Source organism: Phyllostomus discolor, chromosome 12 (genome assembly GCF_004126475.2).
Source record: "Phyllostomus discolor isolate MPI-MPIP mPhyDis1 chromosome 12, mPhyDis1.pri.v3, whole genome shotgun sequence".
NCBI lineage: Eukaryota > Metazoa > Chordata > Mammalia > Chiroptera > Phyllostomidae > Phyllostomus > Phyllostomus discolor.
Genome location: NC_040914.2, coordinates 64,944,405 through 64,964,722, shown reverse-complemented (window position 1 = coordinate 64,964,722; position 20,318 = coordinate 64,944,405). Strand labels below are relative to the sequence as shown.

At 51.9% G+C, this 20,318-nt stretch overlaps 1 protein-coding gene and 2 non-coding genes across 5 annotated transcripts in view; 2 read left to right on the top strand and 1 right to left on the bottom strand.

Annotated features, from left to right (window-relative positions):
* The window catches only part of VAC14 (VAC14 component of PIKFYVE complex), a 93,413-nt gene extending 73,618 nt beyond the window's left edge, over positions 1-19,795 (bottom strand). For 2 of the 3 annotated variants that reach the window (XM_036012188.1, XM_036012189.1), the window contains exons 1-9: positions 19,403-19,795; positions 5,012-5,162; positions 4,579-4,746; positions 3,684-3,746; positions 3,263-3,370; positions 2,616-2,725; positions 2,241-2,347; positions 1,128-1,262; positions 461-613 (exon numbers count right to left, since the gene is read on the bottom strand). In XM_036012188.1, coding sequence (XP_035868081.1) covers positions 461-613; positions 1,128-1,262; positions 2,241-2,347; positions 2,616-2,725; positions 3,263-3,370; positions 3,684-3,746; positions 4,579-4,746; positions 5,012-5,162; positions 19,403-19,506 — 1,099 coding nt within the window. In that variant the 5' untranslated portion in view covers positions 19,507-19,795. The remainder of the gene's footprint in view (positions 1-460; positions 614-1,127; positions 1,263-2,240; positions 2,348-2,615; positions 2,726-3,262; positions 3,371-3,683; positions 3,747-4,578; positions 4,747-5,011; positions 5,163-19,402) is intronic. The other variant, XM_028501824.2, reaches the window with a different exon arrangement.
* Positions 7,147-7,217, top strand: TRNAG-GCC. The gene has a single exon. It is a non-coding gene; the product is annotated as a tRNA-Gly (tRNA).
* TRNAG-GCC lies at positions 7,878-7,948 on the top strand. Its single transcript has one exon. It is a non-coding gene; the product is annotated as a tRNA-Gly (tRNA).
* Positions 19,796-20,318: the final 523 nt, after the last annotated feature.

The following is a 20,318-nucleotide window of genomic DNA, read 5'->3' as shown; positions in this document are numbered from 1 at the left end:
ACGGCCTTAGCAATTCTTTTGGCTCCTGGGGAAAGTTCCAGACTTCCGTCTGTTAGCCTTAAAGATTCAAGTGACCCTGTAACGTGCATTCCTGCCACGCTCCAAACCTTCCCGTACTGAAAACAACTATTTCTGTAGCTGAGCCCAGAAAAAAATTAAGGAAAAGAGTAATGGTCTTTGAAGAAGTAGGGTTAAGAGTGTGGGTTCTGTAGACAGACTGCCAGGGTTCAAATCCCAACTCTGCTACTTAGAAGATGCCAGATCCTGGTCCTGTCATCTGTCTTCCCTGTGTCCATCTGTAGAATGGGGATAGTAGCAGTTCCTACCTTATTGGGTTGTCATGAGATAACATATGGAAAGTAGTTTAGTGAGGCTCCAACTTGAGTCAATGTCAACCATGATCTCTGGCTCCATGGTGCTCTCCCTGGGAGGCGAGGGACAGGAGGCAGAGCCTACTCACCACTGCCTGTCCCCTCCTGCTTGGCCACAGAGTCGTCGGGGTTGGGGTCTGCCTGCCTCTGCACCACTGGCTTTGGCTCGTCAGGCTCGTCATCCTCAGGGGTGACCAGCTTCATCAGGCTCTGGTTGCACACGTTGGCTGCCTCCTTGATGTCTGAGGGCACTGATGTAAGGAGCAGTCCATCCGGGGTTTTCCCGAAACCCAGGTCCCTGGCATTGATCAGGGCTCGGTACTCCTCAGAGGCGTGCTAGTGGGCAGACAGGTGGTCTGAACAGAGTCCACGTCCTCCTGCCACACTGCTGTCCCCTCATGACGCTCCTGTGTCTTCCTGTAGGGCTCCTTCTTAGTGGACCTCCCACCGACAGGCTTCCCCCCACCCAGGGCTGGGCAGTGTGAGCTCGGGGGTTGGAACTGTGGGGCCCAGGAGAGCTGCTCCAGATCTGTAAGAAACCAGGTGCACTTTGGGGACAGTGGCATTTGTTCCGTGTCCCTGGCACTGTCTTGGCTCTCCCAGTCCATGTTCAGCAATGCCTCTTGTTCCCTTAATCCCAGGAACTACGTGGAGATACTGCATCCTAAGGGAGCCCCACCCCCCACTCCAGGGTCCCGTAACTTCACAGGCCCCTTTGGGGCTAGTCCTGTGTCCTTTCTCCAGAGCAAAGGATACTTTTCTTGCGGTCATCGTAGGCCAGGCAGGGCAAGACGGCGGTCAGGATCCCGGAGGAGTAGGGCAGCATCACGCGGCCGGCCAGCTGGATGAACTCCCTCATCCAGCACATGGCTGTCAGCTGGATCAGGTCATCTGGAAGGGGGAGGGGCAGGTTCTAGGAGGATCAGCGTGAGCAGCTGGAGTGCTCCCTCCCACTGACCATGCCCACAGGATGCGACGGGGGCACCTGAGGGCTTGCACTGCTGCTGGCCTCACCGATACTTCCTCGCCCTTGCTTCTTGCCTCCCAAAGATACACGCAGTGTCAGAATGGAATGGAAGAGGCTGTGGCAGATTGCCAGAGTAGCCATGATTCTCTAGCCCCCTCTGTGTCCGTGCCCCCCCACGATGGGGCTCTGCAGCTTCCCTCCTCAAGTGGGAGCTTGCACATTCCTTAACCCTGGGCTGGCCCTGCCACTTTGGACAACAAGAAGGTAGTGGAAGCAATGGTGTGCCTGGTTCGAGCCTAGGCCTCCAGAGGCCTTGCTCACTTCTACCACCTCTCTGGGACCTCGCTGACGCCACATGAGTGCACTTGGGCTGGCCTGCGGGATGATGACACGTGGACCAGTTGTCCCTGTTGCCCTAGGTGACAGCCAGACAACTGCCAGACATGAGTGAGGCCATCCTTGCCCACCTGGCCCCAGCTACCCTCCAGCTGACTGTGGGTGCATGACCAAGGCCAGCTACACCTCACCCAGGTGAGCTGAGCCGCCCAGGACTCTCGGACCCATGACCACTAATAAATGACTGCTGTGTTGAGCAATTACCTTTTGTGGTGGTTTGATGCTCAGCAGAAGCTAACAGAAACACAATCCTAACCTCCAAGTAATTTCATTCATGGTGCTAAGGCTGAGCTTGCCACCAAGAGGCCTCCAGGGTCAGACCAAGCGAAAGGGCATCCATGTTAACAGGGAACCTGACTTTCCATCTCACAAGGACCCAGCGCTCCAGCGCTCTGGGACCCAGTGCCGTACTGGTTCACACCCCTGCCAGGACTCTTCCCCAGACGGTGAGAGGGAAAGCTGCTTCTGAGGAGGCAGCAGTGGCCGTGGGGCCTTCACGTACTCACCCGTGGTCTGGCAGTGGATCACCAGGATGTTGGCCATCTCCGCAAACTTAACGCTGGAGGGGTTCTTCTTAATTTCTTTCAAGAATTCTCCAAGGACCACTTCACACCTGCCAATGAGAGGAGGAGAAGGGACATAGCAGCCAGGGCTGAGGGAGCTTCCACACAAAGGGGACTATACTTTGAACTTGTCAGATGGATGTTTTTCAGGGGCTGGAGGTCGATGAGCTCTTAGCTCTCCGTGGTGGGAAGCACACAAGCCGGGAAGAAAAGAGGGAACTCCCTGCTCTGCGGCTGCCGCCCGTCTGCTGGTGTGGGCTGTGTGCACCCACCCAGGGGCCCAGGACGGGGCGGCTGTCTGCCCCTCCCTCCACTCACATTTTCCGAATCTCTTTGCCGTTGTCGCCCAGAATCTGAAAGAGTCCATCCAGGATCTCTGGCAAATAATCCAGCAGGTTGATGTCTGGCACGGACTCCAGAACCAGGATCTGACCCAGGGGAAGAAACCGGGAGGGACAGTTACATCGGCCAGCCCGAGAACCCGCGCCGCCTCCTCCCCAGTCTGCTGGGCCTGGGCGGCGACAGGGGCCCCGCCGAGGCAGCGTTTCATGGCACTGCAGGTGTCCCGTGGGGGGGAGGGGTGCTAGCAGCTATTGCTTTGGTTACAAGTGCAGGGGCACAGTAATGTAACTGCAAGGAAATTTAGACGCCACAGGCAGAAGGAAGTCCATGGGAAAGGATAGACAGAGCAAGGAGAGGTGTGACTGCCAGAAGCAGCATTACTGGCTTCAAAGGGAAACCAGGGTTTGCCAGAAAAAAAGAAGAACTGCGTCCTCGTCAGGGGCAACCAGGATGGGCTTTGGGGGAAGAGCTGAACAGATGTGTGCTTTCAGATCACCTGGTGTCACTGCCTATGGCAAGGATGATGTGAAGCTGTTGCGGGGCTGCCCAGGGCGTGCCAGAGACAGGTGTGACTGACCAGAGGCTCGTCATGGCCCGAGGAAGTGTCATGGGGCCACCCTTACCCAGGAGATGATGAACTGCCGGGCGTACTGGTTGTTGGAGTAAATCCGCTCCCGCAGCAAGGGGATGAAGCCCACCAGGTCGAACTTGTTGCTCTCCGTCACGATGTCCTGTGGGTCAAAGGCACGTGAGCTGCTGAGTGACAGCCAGAGCCAGGGGCTGCCTGACCTGGCTGAGGTACTGGCCCAGGGCTGGCTGTGGGGTCAGGCAGCCACAGGGGGAAACAGGGGATAGAACAGCTCCGCATCCTGACTGCACTGGTGACATAAGTCTACACACTCACCATCGAACTGTACATCAGGGCCAATTTTACTGTGTTTAAGTAAATTAGGAAGAGTGTTCCCAGTGATAGAATTTATAAGCTGTACAGACAGATGCAAGAAACAGATTCTCAACCGCGAAGTGGAAACCAAGTCCAGATACCTTTAACAGGCGGTCCAGGAGCTCAGATCCGCTTTTCACATTGGGGTCTGGGTCAGCAGCCAGCTACAAGACAGGAGAGCGACGGCGAAGGTCAAGATACCCACTGGAAACCACGACCGAGGCCCTGGCGCAGCTCGGAACACTGAACGGGCATCTCTTTCAGTGAGGCAGTCAGGGAAGTGGGAGTGGGCGAAATGGAACCCCACTAAGGAGGTGAGATGCGGGGCACCCCCATTCTGTGCAGGGTCTCTGGGGCCTGTCAGAGGCTGCACGACCTGCTGCCTCGGGGTCAGGTGGTCGCTTTCTGTCAGCCTCCCTCAGGGTTTTGGATCTTAACTTGCTGGGTCCTCTATCCACTCCTGGAGGGGACCAAGGCAGCTGTGAGGCCGACACTCTGGAAACGACTGTGCAGTGGGCAGGGCAGCAGAGCTTCAGGACGTGCGGTGCCTGGGGTCAGGGTGCTCCATGAAGCCGAGAGCGGAGCTGAGGAGGCATTAGGGACTCCAGCACCTTTCTAAGTGGAGCTGTGTCTAGTGCTTATGGGCTAGTGCTCTCCTCGCAGGGGAAGTAGGGTCTGGATTCAGATGCACCATCTTCACCTTCGATAGGGGAGCTTAGTGCTTTTCAAACTCTCAGGTTTTTTCCTTCCAGTTTGTGGTGAACTCATATTTCATTAAATTCACTAAGGATAAGTTAACAGAGACACGGAAAAAAATGTAAATACAAGCCCATTTAAGAAAAAAATGAGGAGACTGAACCGACAAGTATCCCTGGCGGCCATGTGTTTATCTGCTTTGCCCACGTCTGGGAAAAGGGACCCAAGCGTTCAAGGTCCCAGAAGGTCAAGTTAGGCAGGTAGAGCGTGCTCAGCCCAGCCGGAGTGAGGAGCGGTCACCTTACTCAGCCCGTCAAAGAGCACGTTGAAGTGGGGCAGCACGGCGCCCCGGGCCACCTTGACGATGTTGTAGAGTGCCTCACAGGCGTAGTAGCGCAGCCTGCTGTCTGCGTCGTTGAAGCAGGTCAGCACGGGCTCGATCAACTCCTTCAGGTAGAGCCCTGAGTCCTGTGGTGGGGAGGAAGAGAAACAGCTCAAAAGGGGCCAGCCCCCAGCCCCAGCTGACATCCCAGCTCCCTTGGAAATGCTCGGGCCTTTGCGTGGGGCTGCACTTAAACACCCTTTGTAGGCTGGTCTTCCAGGATGGGGTGGTGCCAGGAAATAAGGCTGCAAGACCGTGACAATAAGATACAGGTCTGCAAAGTCCTGTTGGGTCTGGGATCAGAGTCAAGGCCGTGACTGGTGTGTCTGTCCCTCCAGGAGAAAGGCCCACCTTGCCCAGTGCAATAGAGCAGGCAGCCAGGCCGATGAGACCCCCTTTCCGACTGTGGGGGTGCTGAGACAGGGCAAACTCCTGAGACAGGGTCTGGATCACATGCTTGATTTGCACGGTGTTGTTCTGGGCCACGAACTCCCGGACCAGCCTGGAGAGAGAGGGAAGAGGGGCTGCAGGACCAGTGCAATCAGACCTCCCCTGCTGCTGGCTTCAGGGCCTGGGGCAGGGAGGAGGGAGAGAGGTGACCTGTTTAGAAGAGGAGTCAGGATCAGGCATCTCAGAGCAGGCCTTTCCCAGCTCTGCTGCTGACTGGGTCACAGTCGTTTCCCTATTCTGGGTCTGTGTCCCTTCGAGTACAACAGAACGAGGAACAGTGGAGCTACCTCACTTCTGGGACCTGGCAGAATGCAAGTGAACGTCTTGCTGGAGAACAAAAACTGCAAAGTAATATCAGCTGATCAACCATCTTCATTTAACACTTGCTCAATCCTCCCTTCAGGCGCCCACAGAGGTTCTCTGGGTCCGAGTCATTATTTCCGGGGATGGTGCAGAATCAGGTCCCAGTCCAATGCATAAGACCCACACACAAACAAGAACGGAGCTGCAGCAGTGTGGCAAAAACGACACCACAGAAGCAAGAAAAATGCCACGGGCTAACTTTCTTGTGCTGCCTAGGAGGTGCCATTTGTGTCAGACCTTGGGATCAACAGGCATCTTCCAGGCACAGAGAAAGGGAAGGCAGGCAGGGCACCTCTGGCCCAGGGAAGAGCCTGGCCAAAGGCAAGGAGTTCTGAAAAGACAAGCATATTCAGGGAGGGACGAGGAGTCTGGCGCGTGGAAGGAGCTGCCAGAGACGACGAGGCAGTGAATTTTCCGGCAATGGGGTGACACGCTCAAATCTGTGTTTTAATTAGGTACTTCTGGGGCAGCCTGGAAAGAGACTGAAAAATGCCCACAGGAGACCACCACAGCTAGCAGGGGCAGGAAGTGGAGGCTGAGGGATGGCTGAGGCTATGGGAAAGTACAGGGAGGGAGGGACTGCTTTCAATTGAACAGAAAGCATTAGAAGCCCATATAGTACGGGAGAGGAAGGGAAGTGCAGATGTGGCTCTGAGGTGTCTACCGGGGGAGTGATGAACAGGGAGGAAGGCGGCCTGAGGGGGTGGCACCTGTGGTCCCCCAGGGGTGCTCCCACAACAGGCCCCACCCATAGTGGAAAAGAGCAGAGGGAGGCCCAGGCCCACCAGGGACCAGTCTCTGTTTTCAGAGCCCAGTGGTCACAAAGGCCGAGACACTGTGCCCTTCACAAAGCATGTCGTAAGAAGCCCAGAGATGGATGGGGAGGGCAGACATCCCATTGCCCAGGCACAAGGGACCGGCGCCAGTGTAGCAGATGAAGGTATGATGAGGGCAGTCTAGAGATTACAGACTTTTCAAAGCAGCCGCCTAGACTCGCTATCTAATCACTTTGGTCCATCATGGCAGGTACACTGCTCGCCTGTGGCATGAAGTGGGGTTCTCCTGTTTGCTCAAAGAATTTAAAGACAGTCAAGTCCAAAAGGTATCAGTTAGTCCATGTGGTTCCAGTTCAGGGTGAGGAACCTGCTAGTAATTAGAGCTGTTCAAAGGTAAATGTGCTATTTTATGACACAGTGACCACTCCTGCAAAAATGTTGTTCAATGAGGGCTTGGGTAGGGTTTGATAAAGCCTTAATACAGCAAGCTATGTGGGGCACCTATTCTGTGCCGGGCACTCTGCAAACAGGTGAAGAAAACTGGCCTGGCGGAGAGTGGGGCCCAGTATGTGAGGAAGGGGCTCCACAAATGGCCTCTTCCTCTTATCTTTATAGGACGAGATTTCACCCAGCCCACCCCAGGGGCTGAGGGTTACAGATGAACCAAGGGCCTCCTTCTGGAAGCTCAATGTCAGTTTCACAGGCCCCTACTCCCAAAGCAGTTCAGTAAGGCCCAGCAAGGACGGTTGTATATAAACCAGTCTGGTTTTCCAAACTGGACAAACCAGCCAGGTGAGGCCATCTGCCAGAACTCCTCTGAGCCAGCCTCCTCCACCATGCCAAGCCTGCAGCAGCCCCTTGAGAAAATCCCTAATGATGTATGAGTAAACAGCTGGAGCATTGGTGGTTCAGTGGTAGAATTCTCGCCTGCCACGCGGGAGGCCCGGGTTCGATTCCCGGCCAATGCAATGCTGTTTTTGTTTTCTTTTTCTTTTTTTTGGCCCTCCCTGGCAGGTTTCCTTCTCACACAGAGATCCAGTTGGAGGAGCCAGTCTCCTCAACCATGCCAGGCCTGCAGCAGCCAAAGGCACTGTAAATCTCTAACCACACTTCCCTGCTCAGTGAGTGTGTGGACAGCAGATTAGCTCTCCAGGGAGGCATTACTAGCTGTGGTACCAAGGTCTTTATGCCCTTCACCAGTGAGGGGACTCCTGCCGTACCCCTTGGCCTTAGCCAGTCTCCAGTGGGAAGCTTGGATGGAACCTGAGAACTGTAAAACAGCTCAACACACACGTGAACACGGAATGGGAGGACCCACACATCAGAGACATCACAGGGGAGAAAGTCACCTGAAGTCCTCACTGTGATTTTTGCTACTGAGAATGAAGGACTTTCAGCACTAGGTTTTGCCCTGAGGTCTGAAGGCATATCACACACACACACACACACACACACACACACTTCCTCTCTCACATTCTGCCTCCTGCCTTCACATAAGCTTTCTGTTCTTGCAGCTGTGCTGATGTGACAGCATTAGAGCCTGACCTTACATTTTGAGTCAGTATATATACAAGGAGATTCAGGACTGAAATTAAAAGGAGGTGCTCACACAGCTGTTGACATCTGCAGCATTGGTGGTTCAGTGGTAGAATTCTCGCCTGCCACGCGGGAGGCCCGGGTTCGATTCCCGGCCAATGCAGCAATAAACTCTTTTTAAATTCTAAGAGACTGGATTTGAGATTTTATACTACCTAAAGAGTTTGTGAATAGTCTGAGAACTGAGAATGACTTGTGTTCCTCAAAGGTCTCTACCTGTGTCTCCTTATTTTTGAGGAGTTCTGGATGGGGGAATCACCACGGCCACTGGAAGCAGCTGTGCCTCCCACTCCTGACCCGACAGCCAGCACTCTGGCTGCCAACAGCGCTCCCGAGGAGGCCAGGCCACGTTTCTGCTCCACACGGGTTAGAGCAGCGCCAGGAGTGGGAGTGAGGATATCCACCAGGCGTCAGCACGGGACCCGAAGAAGAGTCAACCCCACTAGCAGTGCACAAGCCATCCTGGAATCACCCTTTGCCTGCCGCCTTGTTTCAGGTCACAAATGAGCAACTGGAAAGGGTACTCTTCCCTGATTTACAGCCAACCTGTGGGGTGCACTCCCCATCCTAGAGGGGGCTCTCTGCTGGGGTGGGGTGAAGGGAGAAGAAACGAAAGTACAAGAGAACTTTCATGCAAAGCAGAAAAAAAACCCAGACTCTGGCGTGAAGAGTGCAAGGTGAAGTGGGAGCAGGCAGGAGACAAAATGACTAGTATCTCTGGAGCGGCAGGAATCAGGTACGGCTTCATGAGGGTCAGCATTTGGGAGGGGTTCTGAGGGATGAGTAGGTGTTCGTTCTGGAGCTGCTCAGGATGAAGCAGCCCAGAGAGAGGAACAGCATGAACTAAGGCTCAGAGGATGGAGGAGGCATTTGGTGTGGCCGAGGAAAGGACGCAGGTGGAGGAGAGGTGGGGACAGGGCTGGAGAAGCTGCTCCCAGCCACGTGCTGGACAGAGGAACCAGCACTGCATTCTGGTGGCAGGAAGGAGCCACGGAGGGTCAGAGTGATCTGCAATGGTGGGTGGTGTGGATCTGAATGGCGTTTAGGGAGCTTTGAGGACTACCAAGTCTTACAGAGACTGAACGGTGAACGAGTACGAGGAACAGGGCTCTAATGCTGGGTGACAGCTTGTCAGGGTAACAGGGTCTCTGGAAGGAAGGGCATGGGAAAGGGGGATCTTTGTGCTCAACATCCTCTGACTCTGCAGCCCAGCAGCACCTTTCTTATTGGCCCCACACCAGCTGGAAGGCCTCCCCAACCCCAAATCCTACCAGGGCTTACTCAGGACACCCCAGGCTGCTACGAAATGATGGCTGCTCAATTCCTGAGGTCTTAGCACCCCAAGTCTCTCTCTCTGCACCCCTGTACTTAGGGGCAGAATAGTCTTTGTGTCCAGGAAAACAAGGCAAACAAAGAAACAATGGCCCCTCTGGAGGGGGAAACACAAGAACTTGTTCTCACCAGTACTGTCAGCTCGGAGAGCACTGGGCCTGGCGCTTTGCGCCAATGCCTGGGCCACGGCGGGAAGACTGTACCATGAATCGAGCCCACACCTTACCTGGCACTTGGGGCAACTCAAACAGGGCCAGGCTGACCTCTCTAGTCTCGCTGCCCAGCTGCCCAGCATAACTTGCCACTCCAGCCAGACCCGCCCTCTCCCTGGGCCCAGCTCACTCCACTCCTTATACACTTCCCGTCTGCCCCACGTCCTGTTCAGCCTTCAAAGTCCAGCTCAAGTCCCACCCCCTGCTTTTCCTGACCACCCCAGGAAGCGATCACTCCTTTGAACACTGAAGGACTCAGTGACCCCTCATTCTGTGCCCAGCAAGGCACTGGCGAAGTCACCAATCCCTTCTCACGTGCACATTTCCATCTACACAGCTCCTTGGTAAAGTCCTTGAGGACAGACCGGAACCATGATTCCTTGCATCTCTAGCACTAGCCCCCTCGCTGAGTCTAGTGTTCTGCACACAGTGAGTGAGAAATCACAACTGTCCACCTGGGCACGGATCTGGGAAGGCCAGCAGGCCGACAGACGGCACAAGTTGTAGGGCAGACACAGGCAAAGCCCCTGCTGCCATATCGGTGACCCAGGGTGGGGAGGAGGGAGGGTCTGCTAAGCTAAACCTAACCTATTGGTTAATCAATATCATTTTAGGTGATCCTAAGCTTTTAGTGTTATAATTCAGGTTACTTTTACTGGGATTACAAATGCACATTGAGAACAGCTCAGGTCACCGGAGCTGAGGGGCGTCTGCCAAGGGGCGAAGGCGTGCTCTGACCCCTCTCCACATGCTGCAAAGCAGCACTAGTCAGCAGGGCTTGGCTGGCCGGCCTGCCTGCCTCGCAGGGGACGTGCAGAGGGAAAAGCACAACTACAAAGCGTGGCAGCATAAGTCACGTCTGAAATCCAGCGCCCCAGTGCCAGGCCCAGTCTCCTTTCCAAAGACGACACTGTCCCCTCTTTCATCTCCAGGTTGCGAGCCACAGGTGGGGGGTCTGAAGCTGAACTAGTTTTGAAGTTAATATTTGGCTCAGAAACTCTCCTGCTCACAAATCCCTGGGACCTTCATTAATGCAAGGGTCACCGACTCCACGGTTTTATGTGTCAGAGGAGAGAACATGCTTTTTGCATGGCTCCCTCTCAAGTCTGAAAACCCTGGCTGACAAAGGGCCCTCTATCCCGCGGCCCGCGGGCTGCATGCAGCCCAACACAAAATCATAAATTTACTCCAAACCTTCTTTTTTGCTCACCAGTTTTCATTAGTGTTTGTGTATTTAATGTGTGGCCCAAGACAACTCTTCTTCCAGTGTGGCCTACAGACTCCAAAAGGCTGGACACCCCTGCTCTATAGGTCAGGAGCCTCCATTCTCAACTGGTTGGAGGTGCTGCAGGATGGCAGAACCCACCCTTCCCCAGAAGGCACAACCCCGATGCTGGCGCACTTCAAGCCTGTGACACTGCCCCAACACCATGCTGCAAAGGGCCACACCAACCACCCCCTCCCTGACAGGAGAAGAGAAGCCACAGGCAGTGTAAGACAGCCTTAGAATCGTCATCAGCCAAAGGGCAGCATGGGGCTACAGTCTCAGCAACACAACCGTGGTCCCTCCCTGGTCCCCCTGGCCTCTGTGACACAGCGCAGGGACAATCACAGGTCACACAAGGGCTGGTGAGCTGACTACCTGCTAACACAAGCTATGCTAAGTATTTCAGTTATTCCTCGAGGCAATCTCCTTCTGCAGTTACTGTTATCCCATCTTTCAGATTTGAACCACAGCCTCGGGAACCGAGTCCCTTTCCTAAGGTCAAGGAGGGTCTGAAGTCCCCGTACTCCTGCAAAGCCCATGCCCTTTCAGCTGCAGGCCAGTTCCTCTCTCCCGTCTTCTTAAACCACGCCAGCTGCACAGTAAGCACGCCCAATTACAGAGGAGACTTCCCTTGGGTAGCTCTGAGGCCCCAAGCGAGACGCAGCTTTCCCCACACTGTTCAGGGAGTACGGGGGAGGCGCTTACTCGAAATGTTTTGACATGAAGCTCTAGAGCTGGGCTTCTACTGTGAAGGCAGGAAATAGGTTACCATTTGCTGAGCACTTACTCTATGCCAGGTAATGTGCTAGATGCATTACATTACTGTATTACCTAATTTAAACTTTCCACCACCCAATGAATTAGTACCATAGCACCCATTTTACAGTTGGGGAAACTAGGGCTCACAGAGATTCAGAAACACTTGGAGTCACACAACCTGTAGATGGCAGGTATGGCAATCAAACCTGGGTTTTTCTGACTCCGAGGTCTAAAATCTTACCCACTAGGTGATGCTATCCCCCTCCTCAAATATCTGAGCTACCATCTGCTGATGCCTCCTGGATGCCAGGCACTTTCATGTTTATTAGTTCATTAACCCCAACTCCGCTTCACTTGCTGATGTCCAAATGTCCCAGCCTGTAGGTGGCAGAGATTTTAGGCACTGCACTCATTTCCTATGTCTTCAGAGGGGACATCCTTGGCCATAAGGCGGGGCTAGTGAGTTCAATGGCTTCTTCTGTCTTGAGAGAATGAAATGAGATAATGCACGCAATAGGCTCTGCATTGTGCATGCTCACATGTCAGTATTAGTGCGAAGCCAGACTCAGGGAGACAAACATACACTGCACAAGGTTGGGTTCATGCACTTAATGTGGACCGAGAGCCTGCTATGCTCCTGGCTCCAGAAAGAACAGAAAACAGTAAAACCAGAGCTGTGCTGTAACTTACAGCGCGGCTTTGGAGCCGCTTTTCCCCTCCCTGGCAAGTCCGATTATCCACCCCACTTCTCTACGTAATATGCGGCACTCAGGGTGAATCCAGGCAGCGCTTCCCAGAGAGGGCCAGGCAAACATCTCCTCCATCTGCTGAGTAGTCAAGTGATCTGGTTTCCATTTGCTCACTAGTCTCCCCTAATTGACCGGGAAGAGCAGAACGCCCGCCTCTGAGGGAAGGCCTAAGACCAAGTATACTGAGCATGCCCCGGGGAGAAGCAGTGGACCAACTGGGAAGGAGAACAGAGTCAGAGGAAGCAGGAGTCCCGTTCGAATTTCAGGTGGTGATAACTGGGACCCCCTACCAAGGGCTGCCCTCACGCTTTAGCAAAACGCTACAGGAATTCTTATTTTTTTAAAACTGAGGTATAATTGACACACCTTAAATTCACCCTTTTACTGTGTACAATTCAGTGGTTTTTAGTCTGTTCACAACAAAGTTGGGCAACTATCACCCCGACAAATTTTAGAACAATTTTTATCACCCTAAAAAGAAACCCTGTACCCATTACTAGGCACTCCTCATTCCCCCCAACCCCTTTCCTGAGCCCTAGGCAACCACTATTCTCCTCTGTGTCTATGGGTCTGCCTATTCTAGATATTTCATATAAATGAAACCATACAATACATGGCCTTTTGTGACTGGCTTCTTTCATTTGGCATAATGTTTTCAAGGTGCATGTTTTTAAGAGCAGGAAACTGAAGACCAGAAAGGTTAAAACAGAGGTCACAAACCCAAATGGTGGCAGGGGCCAGGCAGGAGATACAAGTGAGAATGCCAAGGGGCCTAAGACAGGCTGCGGTAAACCTGACCACATCGGAAGCAATCTGGAGAGCCCATGTCCTGGCTGGAAAGGGTCCTGGATCTGCTGTGTGGGAACATGGGTCCCATAGAGCCACATGGAGAAACTTGTCAATTTAAAATACCCTGTGATCCAGGCCAAATCAAACAGGTCTGCTGGCAGGACATAGCCATGGCTGCCAGTCTGTGACCCTGAGTTAAGCAATTTGCTGAGAGTTCCACGGCTCATAAAGAGCTGAGCTGGGTGGAATTCTGACCCATGCTCCCAAAACTGCCTTAAGCCAGTTAGTAATAAATGTCTCCCAACAGAGGTGGTGGGCTCCAAAGAGCCAGGTCAAACTCAACAGTTCAACCTTTGTCTGATCTCAGAGTCCTAGGGACCCCTGCCCACCCCACCTGCCCCCTTCCCAGCAGGCAAGAACCCACACACTGACTCTTGGGCTTCAGGGTTCTCGAAGGGAACGGCCTGGGCACGGCCTGGGTACCTACATTTGCTGGCTTTTGGAACTCAAAGTTCAGGAACACTACGGGCTTGGCACTAAGCCCGTTCCTGGTTACCTGAAGGGCAGCATCTCTCCCAGGCTGCAGTGGGGGGCCCTGCCACCTCCGTGTGGGACACGGTACCCCCAGGCAGAGCAAGAGGCACCCCCACCACAGCACGCACCGCCCCATTTATCAGGGTGCCTGCAGCGTTCCTCCCACACTAGACTCTCCTGGGGAACACAGCCTGGGGTCTTACCAACCTTTTCGTCAGGACCGATCAGACTATGTTCCCTGACACCAAGAGCCCACAAAACCTGAACGAGCCATTTTAAAATCTTGACCTAAGCTCCTGTCCTTTAGAAAAGTGTGTGGAGCATGTCAGAGCAGGCCTGCGGGGGTGAAAGCTCTCCGGACTACCCACGACAGGCTCACACATTTCGCCTCCTGATCCTGGTCACGTTACACAGTCTCATCTCAAGATTCAGAGTCCAGGGCTCCTTCAGCTGAGCCGAGCATCCATCTCTCTGCGTTTTTAGTGTCTGAGAGGTCTGCCATCAAGATAAAACGCCCTTTCTTACTAGGAATTTTAATCCCTCATTGGAACACCATATGTGGAACACTGTATGCATTATTGGCTCCGTCACCTGGGCAGATGGACTTTGGAAAACTAAAAGTGGCATTTAAGACAACCATGGAGATGTTCGAGTGTGAAATTTTAAAAATTAAATATATGTCCCCTTTTTGATCAATACCATCAGGCCCATTCCCTGATAAATACTGATTAGTGAACTAATAGCTGAAATAACCAGAAGTACAATTTCTGAACTGCCATTATAAATCAAAATCATTTGAAACCGACAAAATGGTTTTGCTCTCTGCAGAAAAGAATCCAAAATAGTTCTTCTCCCCAATGTCACAGCCCTGCCCGTGGACTGGTGCATCACCAGCCTGGAGCACCTGGGCGAGGATTTCTCCGTGTCCATGATGCAGGGCATCATCCCCGCCACAGTCAAGTGCAACCTGCAAGTGCACTTCCAACCCTCCAAACCCATCACCATCAAGAAGGCGATTCAATTAGAGGTGAGGCTTCACCCATCTTCAGACTTGGTCATCAAAATATATGCACACTGGGTTCCCTGACACACACACACACACACACACACTACCAACACACACACTACCAACATATATACTATACACACACCACACACTACACACACATACCACCAACACACACTACACACACCACACACACACTGCCAACAAATAAACTATACACACACACCACACACACATACATACTACCAACACACACACTACCAATACATACACTATACACACTACACACACCACACATACACTACCAACATACACACACTACCAAGACATACACTATACAAACTACGCACAAGCATACTACCAACACACACATACACACTAAGCCAGGTCTTCCTGTTACACGCTCCCATCTAGTCTCCATCTGACAACCCCCAAATAGGGTAGCCTCTATTATGTTGCTAACACAATACGTTGCTCTGCATACACTGTAAGCTCCCTAAAGGCAGTCTCATTTATAGCTGGTTTCCTAGTGCTAAGAATAGAGAACTCTAGCCCTGGCTGGCGTAGCTCAGTGGATTGGGTGCCGGCTGTGAACCAAAGTGTCGCAGGTTCGATTCCCAGTCAGGGTACATGCCTGGGTTGCAGGCCATGACCCCTAGCAACCGCACATTGATGTTTCTCTCTCTCTCTCCCTCCCTTCCCTCTCTAAAAATAAATAAATAAAATCTTTTAAAAAATAATTTTGAAAAAAAGAATAGAGAACTCAACACAGAGTGAACAAGAAAGTGAATGAATAAATGAATGAATGATGTTGCTATCCCAGGTGAGCATCAGATTCCTGATTTCACTCCCCAAACTCAGTCACTCCTCAGATTCCTAGCTCAGGAAATGTCACCCTCCACCCAGCTACTCCCGCAGATTCCTAAGAATCACCCTCGATTCCCCCCTTTTCCTGACGGCCTCCCCTCCACCCTAGTCCTCCAACACGTCTTGTCAACTCCATCTCCTAGCGTGTCTCTGCCCATGCACTTCTCTGTCTACACTGCCCCCGCCACCCTCGCCCAGACCCCCAGGCCTCCTGCCTGTCTCTCACCTGGACTTCTACAGAGGAGGCTTCCTAACTGGTTTCCCTCTCCACATTCCCCCCAAGTGTCCAGAGAGATCGTGAAAATGTTAGCCATTCTCCATCCTAACGTGCTCTGCTGGCTTTCAGCTGCAGTGAGAATAAAGCCCGGGGTCCTCACCTGCTTCCAGCTGCAGTGGGCCTGAAGCCCAGGGTCCTCACCTGCTTCGGAAGCCCTGCCTGCCTCTGTGTCTGCATCTCACTCCACCCCGGCTCTCACCCACTGGCCCCATCACATGGTTGTCCTTAGGCTCTGCAGGGAGGTGGCTCCCCTTTCTGGTAGAGAAAACTACTCATTGTGAGAGGGAAGCCTTTTGAGACAGGTGAAACCTGGGTTTTTTACGTAGGGTCTAGCTGTGAAACCTCAAGAAGCCACTGTTTCCAAACGTGTGAACTAGGGTAGCACTACCCAGCTGGGAGGGCAGTCATGCAAACTAAATGAGATGAGGGGTGTACAATGGCCCAACAAAAGGAAGCTTCTCTCTCCTCCTCCCCACAAACCAGGCAAAGAGCACTTTACATGTGATCACTTTTTAAAAAACCACTGTCAGGGACTGAATTATCTCCCCCCAAATTTGCATGTTGAAGTCCTAAGTCCCACAACTGTGAGGTGGTCCCGTACCCTTGGTTTCGCATCCCGCAGTCTCAGTTACCTGTGGTGAACTGGGCCCTGAAAACACCACTGTGCTTGGTCGTGTGTAACGCGTGCCCGAGTTTCTGTGTACATTATACATGAGATCATGCCCATTATTATACCCACGTATGTCATCATTATACCCATGTACAATGGGTACCCTTATTTTTCCCTAAAAAATTTGGGCAAAAAGGTGCACATTATACATGGCAAAATACAGTAAATGGAAAATCCCAGAAATAAGCAGTTTGTAAGTTTTATATTGCGTGCTGTTCTGAGTAGTGTGATACAACTCTGTGCTGTCTGGCTGGGGACATGGTTCATCCCTTTGTCCAGTGAATACAAGTTACATGTGTAGTATAAAAAGATACTTTGAGAGAGACCACATTCACATAACTTTATACAGTATATTACTATAATGGGTCTATTTTATTATTAGACCCATTAGTTAATTTCTTACTGTGCCTAATTTATAAATTAAACGTCATCGCAGGTACGTACAGGAAAAAACTCAGTACATACAGGAGTTGGCACTCTCCGCAGCTGCAGACATCCACTGGAGGTCTTGTAACGCACCCCCTGTGGATAAAGCAGGGCTATTGCACTCTAAGGGACCTACCAAACAGGACACACTTCACCCCAAATATGGCTGAAGAAGGCTAGAAACCGATTGTAGGGTCTGCTGGGCCAGTGCTTCTCCAACTTTAAGCACACAAATCACCCAGGGATCTTGTGAAAATGCACATTCTGATTCACAGGTTTGGGGTAAGGCTGGAGACTCTCGTTCCAACAAGCTCCCAGGTGAGCCTAATATTGCTGGTCTATGGGCTATACCTTTTTTTTTCCTTTTAAAAGATTTTATTATTTTTTTAAATTTTTTATTTTTAGAGAGAAGGGAAGGGAGGGAGAGAGCGAAACATCAGTGTGTGGTTGCCTTTTCCACGCCCCCCTACTGGGGACCTGGCCTGCAACTCAGGCATGTACCCTAACTGGGAATCAAACCAACGGCCTTCTGGTTTGCAGGCCAGCACTCAATCCACTGAGCTACACCAGCCAGGGCTGTGGGCTATGCTTTTGAGTAGCAAAGCCCTTAGACTGCAATGTTATTCCCCCACTGAAAATGTATGGTCATCCATTCACTTAGACACCAACTGTCAAAGGTCACCAGGCACTGTGTTAAGTGCTGAGGATAAATACAATAGGGTCTTTACTCTTAAGGAGTTCCTAGCCCAGTTAAAGTCTTAGAGGCTTTCTCTGAATTCTACAGAACAAGGGCAATGTCAAATACAAATTGAACCCAATTGAAGACAAAGACCTTACAAGACAGCTTGCAGAGTGAAAGCACTTATATGGGTTGTGCTGGAGGCAACAATAATGCTGACATAAATACCTCTATTCAAGGGCTCAACAGATGATTCAATCTATGGTAAAACCCGACAATCCTGAGAAGCAGAGTGATGGGCGCCACTGGGCATCAATGTATCTTCAAAGCCAATAAAACAGACATGTCCACACATCACCTCTGCTTTCTTCCTCAGCATGGCAATGCTCATCACGGAGACTTGCCAGCCTTAGTGAGAGCCAGGGTATAAACAAGAAGCAGTATGAAAAGAGAGCAGGTAAGAAAGTAGTCCTGATGAGAGAAGAAGCTAGGTGCTTTTGGACATTCTGATGTTATTGCAGAATAGGAGGGTCCTCTTAGCAAACTCTTTAGTTGAGGAGGGAACAAAAACCCAAAGCAAAGGATGCAGTAGCTCTCAACCTGGGCAATGTCACACCCCCGGGGACACATATGGCAGTGTCTGGAGACATCTGTGGTTGTTACAAGCAATGGAGTGCTCCTGCTGTCTGGCTGGTAGAGATCAGGAATGCTACCAAAATTCCTACCATACACGGGACAACCCACCATTGCCAAGAATTATCTGACCTGAAATGTCAGTCGTGCTGAAGTTAAGAAACAGTGAGTTAAGGAATCTGCCAAGGTCAAAGAATGAGTGTCGCAGGATGGACTAGAGTAGAGCTGTCCAACAGCATTCTACGGAGAAGGAAGTGTTTTAAAATCTGCACCATCCATTACGGTAGCCAACAGCTGCATGTGGCTACTGAGTATTTGAAATACAGGTAGTGTGACTGAGGAACTGGATTACATTTTAAAAATCTTATCTTTAATCATTTAAATGTGAATGGCCACACGTGGCTAGTGGCTACCCTATTGGACAGGGCAGAAACACAATCCGTATTTCCTAAATTCCACACTGGTGTTCTCTCAGTTGTATTCTTCTGAAATCACCTACCCACCTGACTGTATCACAAAGATCTGGGAAAAAAAAATACAAATGTAAAACACTAGAAGAAAAATCTTAATGAAACATTCCCAGTTAAACACCCTGTTTCTGTACATTGAGAAATAAAGCATAGTGTCACATTGGTGACATGTACGCCTACATGTAATGACTGCAGAAGCGAGAAAGGAGAAATTATTCCTACTTCCCCTTGCGGGGAAGGGTGATATGACAGAGATCATATCACCCCTCTGAACTTTGAGATCTTGAGGTTTTGAACTTGATTTCTCCCCTTGGTCACCTAACAGTCCCTTTCACTTCTCAGAAACTGAGTAAGAAATGAGGCAGGCCAGCTCTTTAGCAAATCTCATGCTTCCCACCTCTCTCCCATCACAGAGGCCACTCTCAGATGTGCTGGTTTTGATGGAGACCACACCGAAGACGCACCGTGCGCCAGGCACTGTGCTAAGCGCTAAGCAAACATCATGTAGCTTCATTGTCACTGCACCCTAAGCACTACACACACATTGTCACTTCATTCCCACGGCAGCCTTTTAGGCACCAGGGAGGTTAAATAACTTGGCCCAGTCAGAAGCAAAGCTGGGATTCCCAAACTCCTGCTCTTAAACACTGCACTGAAGGCTAAACCTGGGGCAGCAACACTGGCTGGAAAGGCCAGTCAGAAGAAGCAAAGCTGGGATACCCAAACTCCTCCTCTTAAACACTGCACTGAAGGCTAAACCTGGTGCAGCAACACTGGCTGGAAACGCGTAAGTTGTGCCCCCAGGGAGCCGGACCCCAGCATAGATAGCCAGGGCGGGGTTCCGCCTCCGCTCCCTACGCCCAACCGTGGATGCCCGCGGCTCTTACTTCTCGATCTCCAGCGCTGCTACCTTCCGCTTTTCGTAGAGCTTGTCATTGAGGGCGCGCACGATGTTGGGCGTGAGCGGCGCGAAGTCCTTCTCGGGGTTCATGGTGACAACTCAGAGTGTCCCCCAGAGCCCCGCGACTCCTCAGCCCGAGACTGCCCCGGCCGCGCCGGGGTCTAGGGGAGTCTGCGGCTCGGCGCTGCCTCTGGCGCCCGCTCATGGACCACGCCAGCCCCGGCCCACCTGCCTCGCTCCGCCGCCGCGCGCCGCCTCGGAACCCGGGCCTGGACCCCGCCCCCGCACGCTGGTGCCTAACGATTCACGCGACTAGCTCCAGCCCGGCAACCAGCCGTGCTCACCGGGCAACGGCCATGTTACTCGGTCACGTGACACCGCAGCACCTTCCGCCTTCCGCCTCGAGGACACACCCCCTTACGAAGGCAGATTGTGGGTTGGCCACGCCCACAAAGCTCCACCTCCTCTTCTCACACTCAGGCCTTTGGTCCCCCATTGCCAGAGTCCGGTTTGAGGTATGCTCCATGGGCTGGGTATCCTTGTCGCTCAACTGCCCGCACGAGGTACGTGTGGACGTAGTGGGCTTCTGCAGGCGTTCGTGAGAAGGAAGGGGCTCTTGGAGCATGACTGAGAATAATTTATTCAATACTTAATGAGCCCACCCGTTCATTCACAACTTAGTCATCAATTTCTCATATGCCAACGTTTCCCAAATTGTAGTGACACCATTTTGATTTTTGCCATATCCTAGTAACTTCTATTATTTAAAAATATTTTCTCAAACCAACTCACTTAAAATCTTCAATTCCTACTTTATCCTTGTTTATTCCCTAAAATCATGAGTTTGAATAGTTGTATATTTTTCTAAAACATCAAAATAAATTCTCAATTAAAAACAGTAC